The sequence below is a fragment of the Molossus molossus genome, unplaced genomic scaffold (assembly GCF_014108415.1).
Source record: "Molossus molossus isolate mMolMol1 unplaced genomic scaffold, mMolMol1.p scaffold_m16_p_4, whole genome shotgun sequence".
In the NCBI taxonomy this organism is placed as follows: Eukaryota; Metazoa; Chordata; class Mammalia; order Chiroptera; family Molossidae; genus Molossus; species Molossus molossus.
Genome location: NW_023425377.1, coordinates 25,486,032 through 25,500,568, shown reverse-complemented (window position 1 = coordinate 25,500,568; position 14,537 = coordinate 25,486,032). Strand labels below are relative to the sequence as shown.

General features: G+C 40.6%; 1 protein-coding gene across 2 annotated transcripts in view; it reads right to left on the bottom strand.

Annotated features, from left to right (window-relative positions):
• Positions 1–9,689: 9,689 nt before the first annotated feature.
• The window catches only part of JAKMIP2 (janus kinase and microtubule interacting protein 2), a 160,357-nt gene continuing 155,509 nt past the window's right edge, over positions 9,690–14,537 (bottom strand). The window contains exon 21 of one of the 2 annotated variants that reach the window (XM_036239929.1): positions 9,690–11,866. Coding sequence is in view for 1 of the 2 variants with exons in the window: in XM_036239928.1 (XP_036095821.1) it covers positions 11,846–11,866 (21 nt within the window). In the remaining variant the exon portion in view is untranslated. The remainder of the gene's footprint in view (positions 11,867–14,537) is intronic. The other variant, XM_036239928.1, reaches the window with a different exon arrangement.

The window sequence follows — 14,537 nt, the reverse complement described above, 5'->3', positions numbered from 1 at the left end:
CAGGTTGTGGGCCAAATCCTCAGTGGGGGCCATGCAGAAGGAGGCCAATCGATGTTCTCTCTCATCGATGTTTCTATTTCTCTCTCCCTCTCCCTTCCTCTCTCTCTAAAATCAATAAAAAATCAATAATAATAATAATAATAAAACAGAAAAAACAAAACATCACACCTCATCAATTTTCTATAAGTTAGCCTCTGACTTTACAGGGCTCTCATCAATTGTCATATTTCTCCAGAGTCTTCCAATTGACATAGTAAAAAGCACTCAGAAGTGGAATTGCAAAGATACAGACACACTCATCATTTTGCCTTATTTCCGAACTTTAAATATTTTTCTACACACTTTCTGATGGTATCTTTAAGAATACTTAATGTGCATGTTCAAAATATTGAATTTTTATCCTGGCCTGTGTACAGATTTGAGGTGGTCTAAACTGAAGGTAGAATGTAAGTATATTAAAGGAAAAACAATAAAATGAATAAGGTAAAAAGAAAATAGAAAGAATTGATGAAGCCATCATTAAAATTTAGATTTGTTGAGAAAAAATGGCGGCAGAGTGAATGGAAGCTACACAGACCATCTCCCAGGACCACACTGGAATTACAACAAAAATAAAGACAAATCCTCAGGAAGGGGCAACGGAAATGCAGCTTGGAGGACCACATAACCAGGGACACTCACTCAATCCTGGTAGGCTTGCGAGGACTCGAGAGGGGTAGCTCACGGTCAGCAGCGGCCTGGGCTGGGACCTGCTGAGGCCTCGGCTGGGACCAGTGGCCTAGGCTCGGACCTGCTGTGGCCTGGGCTGGGACCTGCTGTGGCCTCCGCTGGGACCAGCAGCTGCCTCGGCTGGGACCTGCGACCTCGGCTGGGTGCTATGCCCTCGGCTGGGAGCTGCCGCAGCCTCAGCCACCCTTAGCTGGGAGCAGCGCCCTCAGGTTAAAGTCCCAGGCGGCTCCACAGCGCAGAGCCCAGACAGAGGCTAAGTTGGCAGCAGCCACTCACCTTGGGCTCCGGCAGAGGGAGGGCAGACTGGACTGGAACTGTGTGGGGACACTTGGGATTTGGAGGGTGCTCAGAGCTTTTGCTGAGTGCAGCCACGCAGGACTGTGGTCATCTTACTCCTTCCCAGGGCCCTGGGGAGAGGTGGTGGCCCCTCCCTCAGAGATTCAACCCCACCTGGTGGCCATTGAAATGCTAATTAAGGCAAATTAACAATCAGCATCTGCCCCACCCTCTGGAAATCCTCTTACACTGAGCACCTGAGGGAGTTTTTCAGGCAACTCAGAAACCAAGTTTCTTCAGGTGACCTCCACTAATAGCCTCCAGGCAAATAAGCTAGAGGATAACTAGCATTCCCTGGGCTAGCAACTCTAACCAGGAAAGACTCAACAGTGGTGTTTAAAGTGGGTCCTCCGTGCCTCATCCAAACCCAGGAGAGGGAGCCACAAACAACAGAACACTAACGCCCACAGGGAAAATTTGGCAGGCTCCAAAGCCCACTGTGATAGCCAAAATGGTGAAAAACAGAAACAAAAGCCAAATGAAAGAACAAGAGACCTCTACCGAAGATGAGATAAATGAGGTGCAGTTAAGCAAGTTAACAGAACTAGAATCCAGAGCCATGATCTTGAGGAAGCTCAACAGCATGTGTAAGGACATGAGCACCATGAGTAAAGACATAGAAATGTTGAAAATCAACCAGTTGGAAATTAAAAACCACCAAGAAGAAATGAAGAATGACATATCAGAAATAAAAAAATCAAGCCACTCCCAGCAAACAAAAGCCCAGGACCGGATGGCTTCACAGGGGAGTTTTACCGAACATTCAAAGAACTAACACCCATTCTCCTCAAACTATTTCAAAAAATTCAAGAAAAAGGAAGACATCCAAACTCATTTTATGAAGCCACCATAGTTCTAATTCAAAAACCAGAAAAAGACACTACAAAGAAAGAAAACGACAGGCCAATATCTCTGATGAACATAGACTCCAAAATCCTAAACAAAATACTAGCAAATCAGATCCAGCAACACACCAAAAAAATTATCCACCATGACCAAGTGGGATTCATCCCAGGGATGCAAGGCTGGTACAATATTTGCAAATCAATAAACATGATACACCACATAAATAAAATGAAGAATAAAGACCACATGATCATATCAATAGATGCTGAAAAAGCCTTTGACAAAATCCAGCATCCATTTCTGATAAAAATGCTCAGCAATGTGGGAATAGAGAGGTCATATCTAGACATAATAAAGGTCATGTATGAAAGACCTACAGCCAACATCATACTCAATGGGCAAAAACTAAAAGCATTTCCCTTACTAACAGGAACAAGGCAAGGATGCCCACTTTCACCACTCTTATTTAACATAGTACTGGAAGTCTTAGCCACAGCAATCAGACAGGAAGAAAAAATAAAAGGGATCCAAGTTGGAAAGGAGGAAGTGAAACTGTCATTATTTGCAGATGATATGATACTATACGTAGAAAACCCCAAAGACTCCATCAAAAATTTACTAGACTTAATAAATGAACTTGGCAAAGTAGCAGGATACAAAATTAACGTCAAGAAATTGATGGCATTCTTATATACCAATGATGAACTCACAGAAAGAGAAACTAAGAAAACAATCCCATTTACCATTGCGGCAAAAAATTAAGATACCTAGGAATAAACTTAACAAAGAAATAAAGGACCTATTCGCTGAAAACTACAGGTCATTGAAAAAAGAAATTGAGGAAGATATAAAAAAGTGGAAGCACATACCCTGTTCATGAATTGGAATAATTAACATCATTAAAATGTCCATACTACCCAAAGCAATCTATAGATTCAAAGCAATTCCCATCAAAATACCAACGGCATACTTCACAGAATTAGAACAAGTATTTCAAAAGTTCATATGGAACCAAAAAAGACCTCGAATAGCTACAGCACTCTTGAAAAAGAAGAACAAAGTTGGAGGGATCACATTACTAGATTTCAGGTTATACTACAAAGCCACTGTAATCAAAACAGCCTGGTACTGGCACAAGAACAGGCATATAGACCAGTGGAACAGAACAGAGAACCCAGAAATGGATGCAAGGCAATATGCACAATTAATATTTGACAAAGGTGGCAAAAGCATACAGTGGAGTAAGGACAGCCTCTTTAATAAATGGTGTTGGGAAAATTGGACAGCTACATGCAGAAAAATGAAACTAGACCATCAACTTACACCATACACAAGAATAAACTCAAAATGGATAAAAGACTTAAATGTGACTCAATGAATCCATAAAAATCCTAGAAGAAACTGTAAGCAACAAAATTTTGGACATCATACACAGCAGAATTTTCACTGATACATCACCTAAGGCAATAGAAACAAAGGAGAAAATGAACAGATGGGACTACATCAAACTCAAAAGGTTCTGCACAGTGAAAGATACAATCATCAAAACGGAAAGGCTACCCACTGTATGGGAGAGCATAATTGCCAATGATATATCAGATAAGGGGTTAATTTCCAATATATATAGAGTGCTCATACAACTCAACAAAAGGAAGACAACCCAATTAAAAAATGGGCAGAGGAACTAAATAGACACCTCTCCAAACAGGATATACAAATGGCTAAGAGACATATGAAGAAATGCTCAACATCACTAATCATCAGAGAGATGCAGATTAAAACAACAATGAGGTATCACCTCACACCTGTCAGAATGGCCGCCATCAACAAATCATTAAACAACAAGTGTCGGCAAGGGTGTGGAGAAAAGGGGACTCTAGTACACTGCTGGTGGGAATGCAGACTGGTGCAGCCACTATGGAAAACAATATGGTGTTACCTCAAAAAATTAAAAATGGAACTTCCATTTGACCCAGTGATCCCACTTCTAGGAATATACCCTAAGAAGCCTGAAACACCAATAAGAAAGAATATGTACCCCCATGTTTGTAGTAGCACTATTTACAATACTTAAGATCTGGAAACAGCCCAATGTCCATCAGTAGATGAATGGATAAAAAAGCAGTGGTACATATACACAATGGAGTACTATGCAGCAGTAAGAAAGAAAGATCTCTTATTCTTTGAGACGACATGGAGGGACCTGGAAAGTATCATCCTAAGTGAAACAAGCCAAACAGAGAAAGACAAGTATCATATGATTTCACTTATTTGTGGAATATAGTGAACATAACAGTGTGAGGAGTGGGGTAGTCCCAGAGACGTGGAAGTGGGGTACAGACTGACAATCCCCAGAAGAGGGCGTGGTGGGTGAGAGATAAACCACAGAACTTATATGCATGTATGCATGAACAGTGGACATGGACAACAAAGCTGGGGACAGGGCAGGGAGGAATCAGTGGGGGAAAAAGGAGAAACATCTGTAACAAAAATCAATTAATAAAAATGCAGAAAGTGAGAAAAAAAATTTAGTTTTGTTCATGCATTTCTAGGCTGTCAGAGCAAAATAAATTATTGATCTCGTGTCATAAAGGAGGAAACGTCCAGTTCTGAGGTGGTGGATATTTTGTTTCGTGTTTCCTCCTCCTCCTCCTCCTCCTCAATTCTAAACAGAGGTGTCATATGGAGTTTCACATCGATGACAGATGCCGTGGCCCCTGTTCCCGATATTTTTATGGTCATTACAGGCAAAGATTACCAATGACCATTGATGTTGGAGTTTTTGATCAAAACCAAAGACTTATAAGGGCATCTGCATGCAAAACAATGCATTTGTAAAAAACAGGTTTTATTTGGAGCATTTTCTGTGAGAAAAATTCCTTCACAATTTACCTTCACATTTCATATGAAACTACAAACTAGCTTACATAAAATAAGCATTCTTTTTTTTTTTTCTCTTTATTTATATGATAGAGAGAAGAAGGGAGAGGAAGAGAGAGAAAGAAACATCGATGAGAGAGAACATTAGTTGGCCGTCTCCAGCATGCCCCCCACTGGGGATCTGGCCCACAACGTGGGCATGTGCCCTGACTGGGAATCGAACTGGCAACTTCTTGGTGCATGGGTGGATGCTCAACCACTGAACCACACTGGCCAGGAAAATAAGCATTCTTTATCAGCCATTTGGCACAAATCCTTTTGGAAATTAATCAAAGATGATATCCTTAATCTTTAGAGGAAGGTCAGCACTTGACTACACTCCTGCACATCTGTGACCGCTCTCGCTTGCCCGGAGGTCCCAGGTAGGCCTGTGTCCTGAGCCCATAGGAGGAAGCCCTCTGTGTGAGCTTTGTATGACTTCATGGGTGTTTGGCGTCAGTGGTGCTGTGGCAGGGAGTGTTCCCTACCTCCTTTAGCATCTCCAGAAGTCACTGAGGTACTTTTCTCTGGAGCTAGAAGTCAGCGGAGTTCTTATCATGATAACATATTTGAGTTTTATACCAGAATTGGAGTGAACCAAAACAGAACTTTTGATTTATAAAATTAGTCAGAATCCATGACAATAATGGCCTGTTTCATGATATAGTGATATACTTGGTACCTTTCTCATAGAGACTCAGTTGGTTGTAAATCTTCCTCCAACAACGTAGATTGTGATGTCCTCGGGGCCACAGCTAGGTCTTACTGTTCTCTGAAAGATTTGCTGTGACATGAACATGGTCCCTGTAAATGGGTAACAGAACATTGCCATGAGCTGATGAGCAGCACTTTTTACTAGTTAAAGATAAGAGGTGATAATGGAAAGAAGAAACCTTCTTTGCGTGGATTTTTTCAAGCTCACCCCAAGACACTACAATGGTTTTTAATCGTTCTTAAAATTGTGCCTCCTCTTGTGCCAGGTCGGTTCTTACTTTGTTAGATGGAGACAGGGGTTGTTTCCAGCATGAAGCAATTTGAGGGTAGACTTATACATTCCCGGCACAGGAATGGGCACCGACATGATGGGTGCTCAAATGCACATGCTTGTTAACTTATTACAAGGTAGAGAGAAAAAAAGGGAGGTGGATAAAGGAAAGAAGTCATATCTAAAATAAGGACTGTGAATAGCTGGCAAGATGCTCTCCCAAACTACCCTCCGAGTAGGCACACTAACGATCATAGTTCTCTCCTTCTGAGCGTAAAGTCTGCCTTGGGGTCCTCACCACTCTGCCCCTGGCAGGCATAATAAAACTTTCAGAGTTGGCAGATGAGAAGACACCTATTTGCTATCCTTCCTGTAGAGTTTGTTCCCTGACATGATACAGATAGCCCTGACTTGTCTCTCACCCTGTTTTTCAAAAGTAGGTAAGAGTTCAGTGAAAAGCAAAACAAAAACCTATGAACAATGCAAGATAAAGTTTTAAAAAAATGCAGCTTGTTTTATTTTTATAGAAACTAAAACACCAGAGCTCATTGATTCCTATATTAAATACATAAATTATAAAATAACCATTCATAAAACTTTACATACAATAAGTTGATTCCAATCTCTATGGTAATACATACAATACATGTACATGTTCGGTGTACTTCAGAGGATCATTCGGGTGAAACTCAGTCCGTTTATACGTTTCTTCCATTAATAAACAAGCACTGAAGCAATATATGGAATCATGCTAATGCTATGGAGAGAAAGAACCCTAGTTGAGGCAGCTGATGGGAGGAAAGCTCTGAGAAATTGGCCCTCTGGCTACATGTATACAGTAGACATCTGGGGAATTATGTATTCAAACACATTGGCTCTATAGTTGAGTCCCCACAGAACTGGATCTCGAAGGTTAAATCATGCATGAACCGTTCTGCAAATGGGATGTTTAGCTGACAAAAAGTGAGACTTTGGGCTAATATTAATATCATAGATTGTGCTGGACTTATTGCCACTCTTCCCAGAAAATCATCGGCATCACTACAAGGTTGGTTTATGGGTCTGGGTAATTGGAAAACCAATGAGTAGTTCTTTGCCTCAGTCAACAACAGGGAATAGTAATAATGAAAAGAAGGTGGGGAGGAGGGAGACAGGCCAAGGAGGGGAAGAGCACAGACTCCAGATGCCAAACCAAAGCTTGAGTTACCCAGCAGCATCGGGAAAAAACCCCTTCTGTAGGTGTTCAGTCCTAGGACAGAAGTACACAGTAAGCACTCACGCCATCATTCTATGTACAGAATATATATGTGTATATATGTACATCGCATATTTATAAACGTGTTTGGATTCTGATCTGCCTCAATATTATGGTTAATGGGGGAAATAGGCACATTTTGTGAGATGTCAATCAAATATAAGGGATTGCTGTTATTGATGGATATTGGGCATCTGCTTTTGGGAAATTGCAACATCCACCATTTAGCAAGTTTGTGGAGTCTTGATTGTAGGCAAAGTTGGACTAAAGTTGTTTATCGACATCACTCCCACCCTACAGAACTTTGATTTAACAAGGATGGAGATATGAGCATGGGTACAAAGACCTCAAAAACACAAGGACAAAAAAAGGGAACCTCACCCAACCAACCACTTGACTTCTGAGTTTAATATACTGCATTGAATATTTTGCCACGTGAACCCTTGAAGTATATCGCTAGTAATTTTGATTAAACATTGGACTCAACGATTCTAAACTGCCAAGTGAAAGGCATCAGAGGAACGCGAATCTTCCCCTGCCCAGGAGTCAGATGGAATCCTACAGGACCAACCCCAACCTTCTATTATGTCTGAATTCTCTTGCCAATCTGCCTGAAATCCATTCTCAAGACAGTATATATCACATAGAAATGACAAGGCAGTTGAAAAGAATGGGAGATTTTATCCCTCCAGACCTCGTGACCTACGTTTTTCCTTTAGAAAGTAGAAATGCACATAAGACAGTCTTGGGTCCATTTCTGGGAGCATTCACTCGTTACAGAAACAGGCACCTAAGATTTGCTTTGATTACTGATCTCTCAAAAGGTATACTGAACTTATTCAATATAATATATAAATATATATATTTTTTTTCTGTGCCACTCTTTGACAGATCAAAAAAAATTCAATGAAATATTTTAAAAATAAAATGCCTAGGCTTTCCACCTATTTTGATATAACATAACATGCATGATCCAATTATTTAAAAAGCAACACAAAACCGAGGAGTATTATTTTTTACAGTTTCCATGAAAACCTAGGCAGGTTTAAAAGACTTGCTTCATTTTAAAACAATAATCTTATGAATTACATGGGAGACATTGGACATGTATAAATTACACAATGGTTTTACAGAAGAAGGTTGACAATAAATAGGCAAAAGGAACAAGTTTGCCAGAGATTTATTTTAAATTGAAAACACAGAAGTTGAAATAAAATACTGAAGCAAAAGTTACTTTGCAAAACTTTATTTCGTCTGCTACTAGTGGAAAACAAATGTCCCCTTTTTCCTCCAGTGATGGCCCATGAGCCCTCCACATCATCTCTAACCTGCAGAGCCATGCCGACTACGTGAAGTTATTTGTCAGTGGAAGAAAATCAAGCAAAAATGTATTCTTCTATCCTTAAAAATCTCACTTTTGGCAATAATTTTACTCATATGACATAGGTTAAAAGGGATCTTATACTTATTCTCAGCAAATTCTAGTGTTTCCAAAAATAAAACTTGGGTGGCATTAAAAAACAAAACAAAAAACTAGTCAATCTAGTAATAGATGCTTTCTAGTATTATAACCAAATATAGAGTTCAATTTTTCCCCTTTTATCATAAATATTTTTTCTGTGTTGTATTACTGTGCTAAATTGGGGCTTTTATTTTATCTCAAAGTGTTTTTCAGTATGGTCAGTTGTCTTTATTTTCCAAAAGATGAATATTTTAAGAAAAAATAAGTAACTGAACCCCGATGAATGCTGTTCTGACTGCTAACCCATCGACCACATGTGGCAGGATGCTTAAGATGCAGCTATTAGAGATCAGTGAGGACTGTCTGCTCTCTGTAAGACAGGGAGCCACAGTAAACCCCATTACAAACAAGACACTCTTTTTATTGAACATCACATACAAGGGCAGCCATCATTTAGATACAGTCTATTTGCATGAATCCATGAGTGACTGTTAACAGAAATTAGCGATTTTGCTAATGTGTTGTGGAAATGGATAACAGAGAGATGTACCTATAAAAATAGTTGGCCTTATTCAATTTTGAATATCATGAGTAAGACTAGGTAAAAATATCACCTTTTAGCCTAAAATCTAGACAAATTTGCTAATCTCCTGGATTTTAAGCAACAAGGAAGAACCCCTCCTTTTGTATTTGCCCTAAGCACACCTGAAGCTGCTTAGATGGTCATCCTAGCTGTCAGTGCTCTTGTACAACTTTTGTGTGTGTGATGTAATGATTTGTAGCAGATAATACATATAATTAAATGGCACTATCTTTACAAATGCTTCTAATCATTTAAACTATAATCCATGCTTGGATATAAAATTTAAACTACAAATTTCTTGATGGGGGAAAGGAAGATGAAGAGAAAGTAGGTTTGTTGGAGGAGATGGAGTATGAATTTGCTCAGAGGGACCCTGGAATGGCAATGAAGAGCAATAAAAAAGAAAAGTTGAAGATGTGGAAGACTAATTTACCCTCTTCCACATGTTCTGAGATTGGAAAGAATTGGGTCACCCTCTTTCACTTGCCTGCACAATAAATCTATTATTCATATTTGATCGGGAACCTACCCAGATGAACAGAGAATTCAGCAGAAGGATAGTTACACATCACTGGACCTTCCCCCCAAATGAAAGGGGTGATCAGATTATGTGATGCTATCAGTTCACTCCAAGCCTTCATTTTGTGGTTGGCTCTCCTGTGAAAAGTGGAATTTTGTGTCATGGCATGCATAAGCAACGGGGAGAGCGAGGAGGTCCTTATTATTGAAATGAGATACTCTTCTAGCTTGTTCAATAGCATGAGACAATCTATTTATAGGTTATTAGAGATCCTGGCTCTGGATTGCTCAATCTTTATTGCTAGTAATGCCCCAGATAGTTTTGATGGGAAACCTTCAGTGCTGCAGTGGTTAAGATCCAACCAAACTGAAGCACTATTTTATCACACAGGGGACTCTTTTTCTCAACAACACAAGGAAGTCCAATAATATAGCAATCAGAATAATTACAAAGCACTTTGTGCTACTTGAAGCACCTCTTGTTCCAGAATTGCAAAAAAGAAACTTTATGAAAAAGCATTTTAACCTCATTTTGCAGATGAGGAAACTGAGGCACAGAGAGGTTAAGTGACTGGGCCAAAGATACCTGTGTCAGCAGTCAATATAAAAACAAAAAGTGGATCCCAGCATTCGAGTGTTTCTTGTCCATTTTTCAGTTACTGTGCTGGCTTCGAAAATGCCAGTGCTAAAACTGAAGAATAAAATACCGAACCCACGTATGGGAGGACTTGGGTAGCATTTCATCGAAAGAGTTTCTGCTCCCTACACACATTCTCTATGTATGGGAATCCTAGCCCTGTAAATAAAATCTTGACAATTTGAAAAATTGAGGCTCTTTTGTTATCTACAATAAATGAGGTGTAAAATTAGCTTTTCAGGAACATTTATTTGCTCTCAAACGTGGATCCAAGACTCGGTATTACATAACTTAGGAAAAGTATCAGTCTTTTCATTGTCTCTGGTAGAAAACAACCTTATCGGTAACATAATGTTTTCTATATAAAAAAAAAAAGTAGAGCTATCTTGTCGTTGTTAGCTCTCTGGGGAAAAACAAAACAATGTTATCAGTTTAAATACCAAGAGATCCAAGTCCTTGAGGTGTATCAGGACCTTTTAAAAAAATAATCATCATTTAGTTTAATATTGACATCCCTGTGGCAAACTCAACAGTTGGTAGAAGTTTACTTATCGCCTCTCTGGTGTTTTTACTTAAACCATAGGACATTTATTTGCAGGCAATTTTCAGCAGCCGTTTGAAAACCAGTATTTTGGAAACTGAAAGATTCAGAGATGCTCTCTGTAGATGTTGGTGTTATACACAGAACTAAGTCAGGGAGCGTGTGATGGAGAGCATCATCTTCTTAATTTTCAGTACGAACGAGATCAGGCTCTGCTTCGTGGAGCAGGACAGATGGGACGGGAGGTCCAAGAAGCATCAGATCTGCTTTGATTTCTCATGTTCCATTTGCCTGGGTCCTTCGCCTTGGTTGCCAGAGCGGTCGGGGGTCACTGTGCTCCACGGCTCATCTGTCATCTGTGGCATGCACTCCACCCGCTCCACCTTTGGCAGAAACACAAACCGGGGAGGTGCTTTTCTTCCCATTCACACGGCAGATGTCTCTGTTCCTGAGTTTTAAACAATAATAAAGACAGAAAAGCAAATCCCTGTAGTAAGAAACCAGACTTTTCAAATGAAACATTTTATTGTAAAGAGCTCCTCATAGGTATTCCTCAGGCTTCATTCCCACCCACCCTTGTGTTTTTCTGGTTCGTTTTGATTTTTTTAAAATGATGTTTATTTCAGGACTAGTGTTTCCATGGGGTGTGGTGTTACATTAAAATGACCCCCCTGCACAGCAGGGGTAGGATGTTTCTTTGTAACTTTGGTTCCGTTCCCAAGACACATCTTGTGTGATCTGCTGAAACTGTTTCCATTGCTGATTTTTTCTTTTTTCTTTTCTTTACACAATATATGTTTATAGTTCTTTTCTTCTGGTTTGACATATACATGTTTCATTAAATGCAGCATATATTGTAGATTTTCACCAGGGTGATGTAGGAACTGTCAAGTAAGAAACCTTGAATAATGGCTTTAAAACACACAGTTGTAGTCCTGGCTACAGGGTAGTTCTTAGCTTTTGATCTCCCTCTCACTGCTGTAAACATTTCTGCCATCTTTGAAGGTTTAGAAGCATTTGTCTGTCTGGGGTCTTATCCGTGTTTTCGGTTACTCTGTAAAACAGAGGGAATATCTTTAATCACCATTCTTGTCAATAGCTGAAACAGAAGAAAACACAAAATGCTTTCTTTAAAAAAAAGAAAAAGAAAAAGAAAAAAATATTCTTTACCACTTCTTGGAATTGTATGATCTTGTGTAAGTTACATGAAGGAAGTCTCTAAGCTTAATTACATTAAGTTTAAATGAGAAAATAGAACTCTCTATTTCAAGGGTTTTTGCAACATAATGCATCTAAATCGAGCAGTTCTTGCTTCACAGTATGGGGCCTGAAACAGCAGATATTATTATTACCTTTCCTTCTGGGGCCTTCCCACGCAAAACCTTAAGAAGCTCAATTGAATCATCACATCCTTAAATATTAATTTAAGATTTCAGTGACTTCCTTTTATGTCACATTTCTTCCCCAACAATGATATCCAATGACAGGTCACCTCCATCCTAAGGTCCTGACCTGAAGATTCCCCATGAAATTTGCCCCACAGGTTTCCTGGTTGACCCAAGAGATGTCCCTAAAAGGTTCCTTTCCTGGGCTATGCCAGTCAGGATTCCTAACCCCGTCCTTCTTCAAATCCATGTGTCTGTGTTTCACTTGAATAGAAGTGTAGGACATAATGCTTTCCTCCAAGAAAAGCTGGAAATGGTTCAGAGGATGTGCTATTATGTGCTGCTTAAGGTCATGGCCTTCAGGGTCTGAATGACATGGATGGAGAAAATGGGCTTTCCATTTTCTCACTGTATGTCCCTACAAGGACAAGTTCTTTCACTTCTCTAAGCCTTGGTTTCCCCTTCTATAGACTGAAGATACTAATTCTGTAGCAGGACTTCACTGGTGCCCAGGAGAGGTGACCACGATCCGAAGCGGTGGAACTGGAGCCACTGAGCCCTCCAAGGGCACTTCCAGCCCACTGTACAGAGGCAAATGCAAGATTCGAAGACACTCCCGCCATAGTGCAAGTCAGACATGTTTGGAAGTCATATTTGCACAGCCACTTTGTCTGCTTCAAAAAACTAGCTTAGACTGGGATGATAAGAGTCCCATGGGAGAACCAGTGTTAGGAAGAGAGGGAGGGACCAAGAGGCATAACTAGAGATTAGTGGTATTTGTACAAAAGAGACTCACGTGCTACTGTTCAAGTACAGAGCAACGCTCATCCTTCTTTTGTCTGCCTGTGCAGAGAACTGGAGGGGGAGGGTGGGCAGAGACCCGGGAAGTAGCTTCCTGCCCAGCAAGAAGCTGTGGCTGGCCCACCAATGGTGGGACCCAGCGTGGCAGTGGAAGAGCGTGGGCCTCCATCGGTCAGGGAATAGTGCAGCGAGCCCGCCCTGCACCGCGTCTGAAGAACTCATACATATGTCCCTGGACTGGTCAGTCTTTCATCACCTGCCTTTGAATAGACATTGAAACCCGGTCAGTGATATCCAGAGGAATAGCATTGACCACCAGGGAGAGGGCCGAGACCCCTACCCCTGGAGTGGAGAGGCACGTCTCCTGTCCCCTGCCCTCCAGCAGAGCTGAGCCTTGGCGAGGGGAGGGAAGGAGACCTCTTAGAGTCAGAGCCTGAACCTCCACCTCCACTGGGCACAAGGGACGAAAGGAGGGTGAACAGGGTTTGAGACAGAATTTTTAAACTGAGCTAGACTTCTAAGTGCTGAAAGTGACTAAAATTTGGGGGAAACAACCTGAGATTGAACTAAAGGATGAGGGAGGGAAGTAAAACAGAACCTGAGTTTTAGCTATATTTTGAGAACAATAGATTTTGTTCATCTTTACATCCCATGGGATGAGAGCCATAAACAACTGGTTACAACTAGAATAGTCTCATATTTTCTCGTAAATAAGAAAACTGATCTGATTGTATATAAAAGACACTTTAAGGTATGTGTGTGTGGGTGCGTGTGTGTGTACATGTAGTATAAAGCACACATGTATAACCCATGTCTTTCCTGTCTGTCACGAAAACCCATTTGAGTAAAACCATGTTGGTTTTAAAAAACCGTTGGACTTAAAGGAAGCCTCTCAAAATGTTAAATTGTCTGTAAACTGAGTATCTGTAAAATTGAGCATGATTTCTACAGCAAAGCCAGATGTATTCAAGTTGGCCTTCTGAATAACTGAAGACTTTGTTACCCTACAGGTCACCATTGATGACCAATAATTTTCAGTGAGCTAAACGTCAGTACACTATCACTAAAACAGTATATAACATAAATTCATCTTTGAGCGAGATGGCCCTTGGGAATGTTATGGAACTTGGGGGGGGGGTTCCTCTGAATGGGCTGTTTACCAGCCCCGAGCTTCTGTTCCATCTGCACCTGTGCCTTCTGGGTTTACTACATGCCACCAGAACCTAAGTCAACAAAGACACTGATGTCACTGCTGACTGGTGACTCTAGTATCCAAGGCCTGGTTCATAGGAGACACTTAGCAGATATTTGTTGAGATCAACTGAAAGGCTACTTGTGTTCACTATTCTTTAGGGTTTTGTAACTGCTAGAAGTTTCTTTCGGTCCTTGAGGGACACATATTTAGAATCATATGGGTAAACAAGTGTAGCTAACTCCTATTCTCTAGTTCCCACAAATAACTGAAAACTACGAGCAGCAACCACACCCCGCTTCCTGCTGTCCATGTCTCCGTGAAGGGCACCACCATCCAACCAGGTA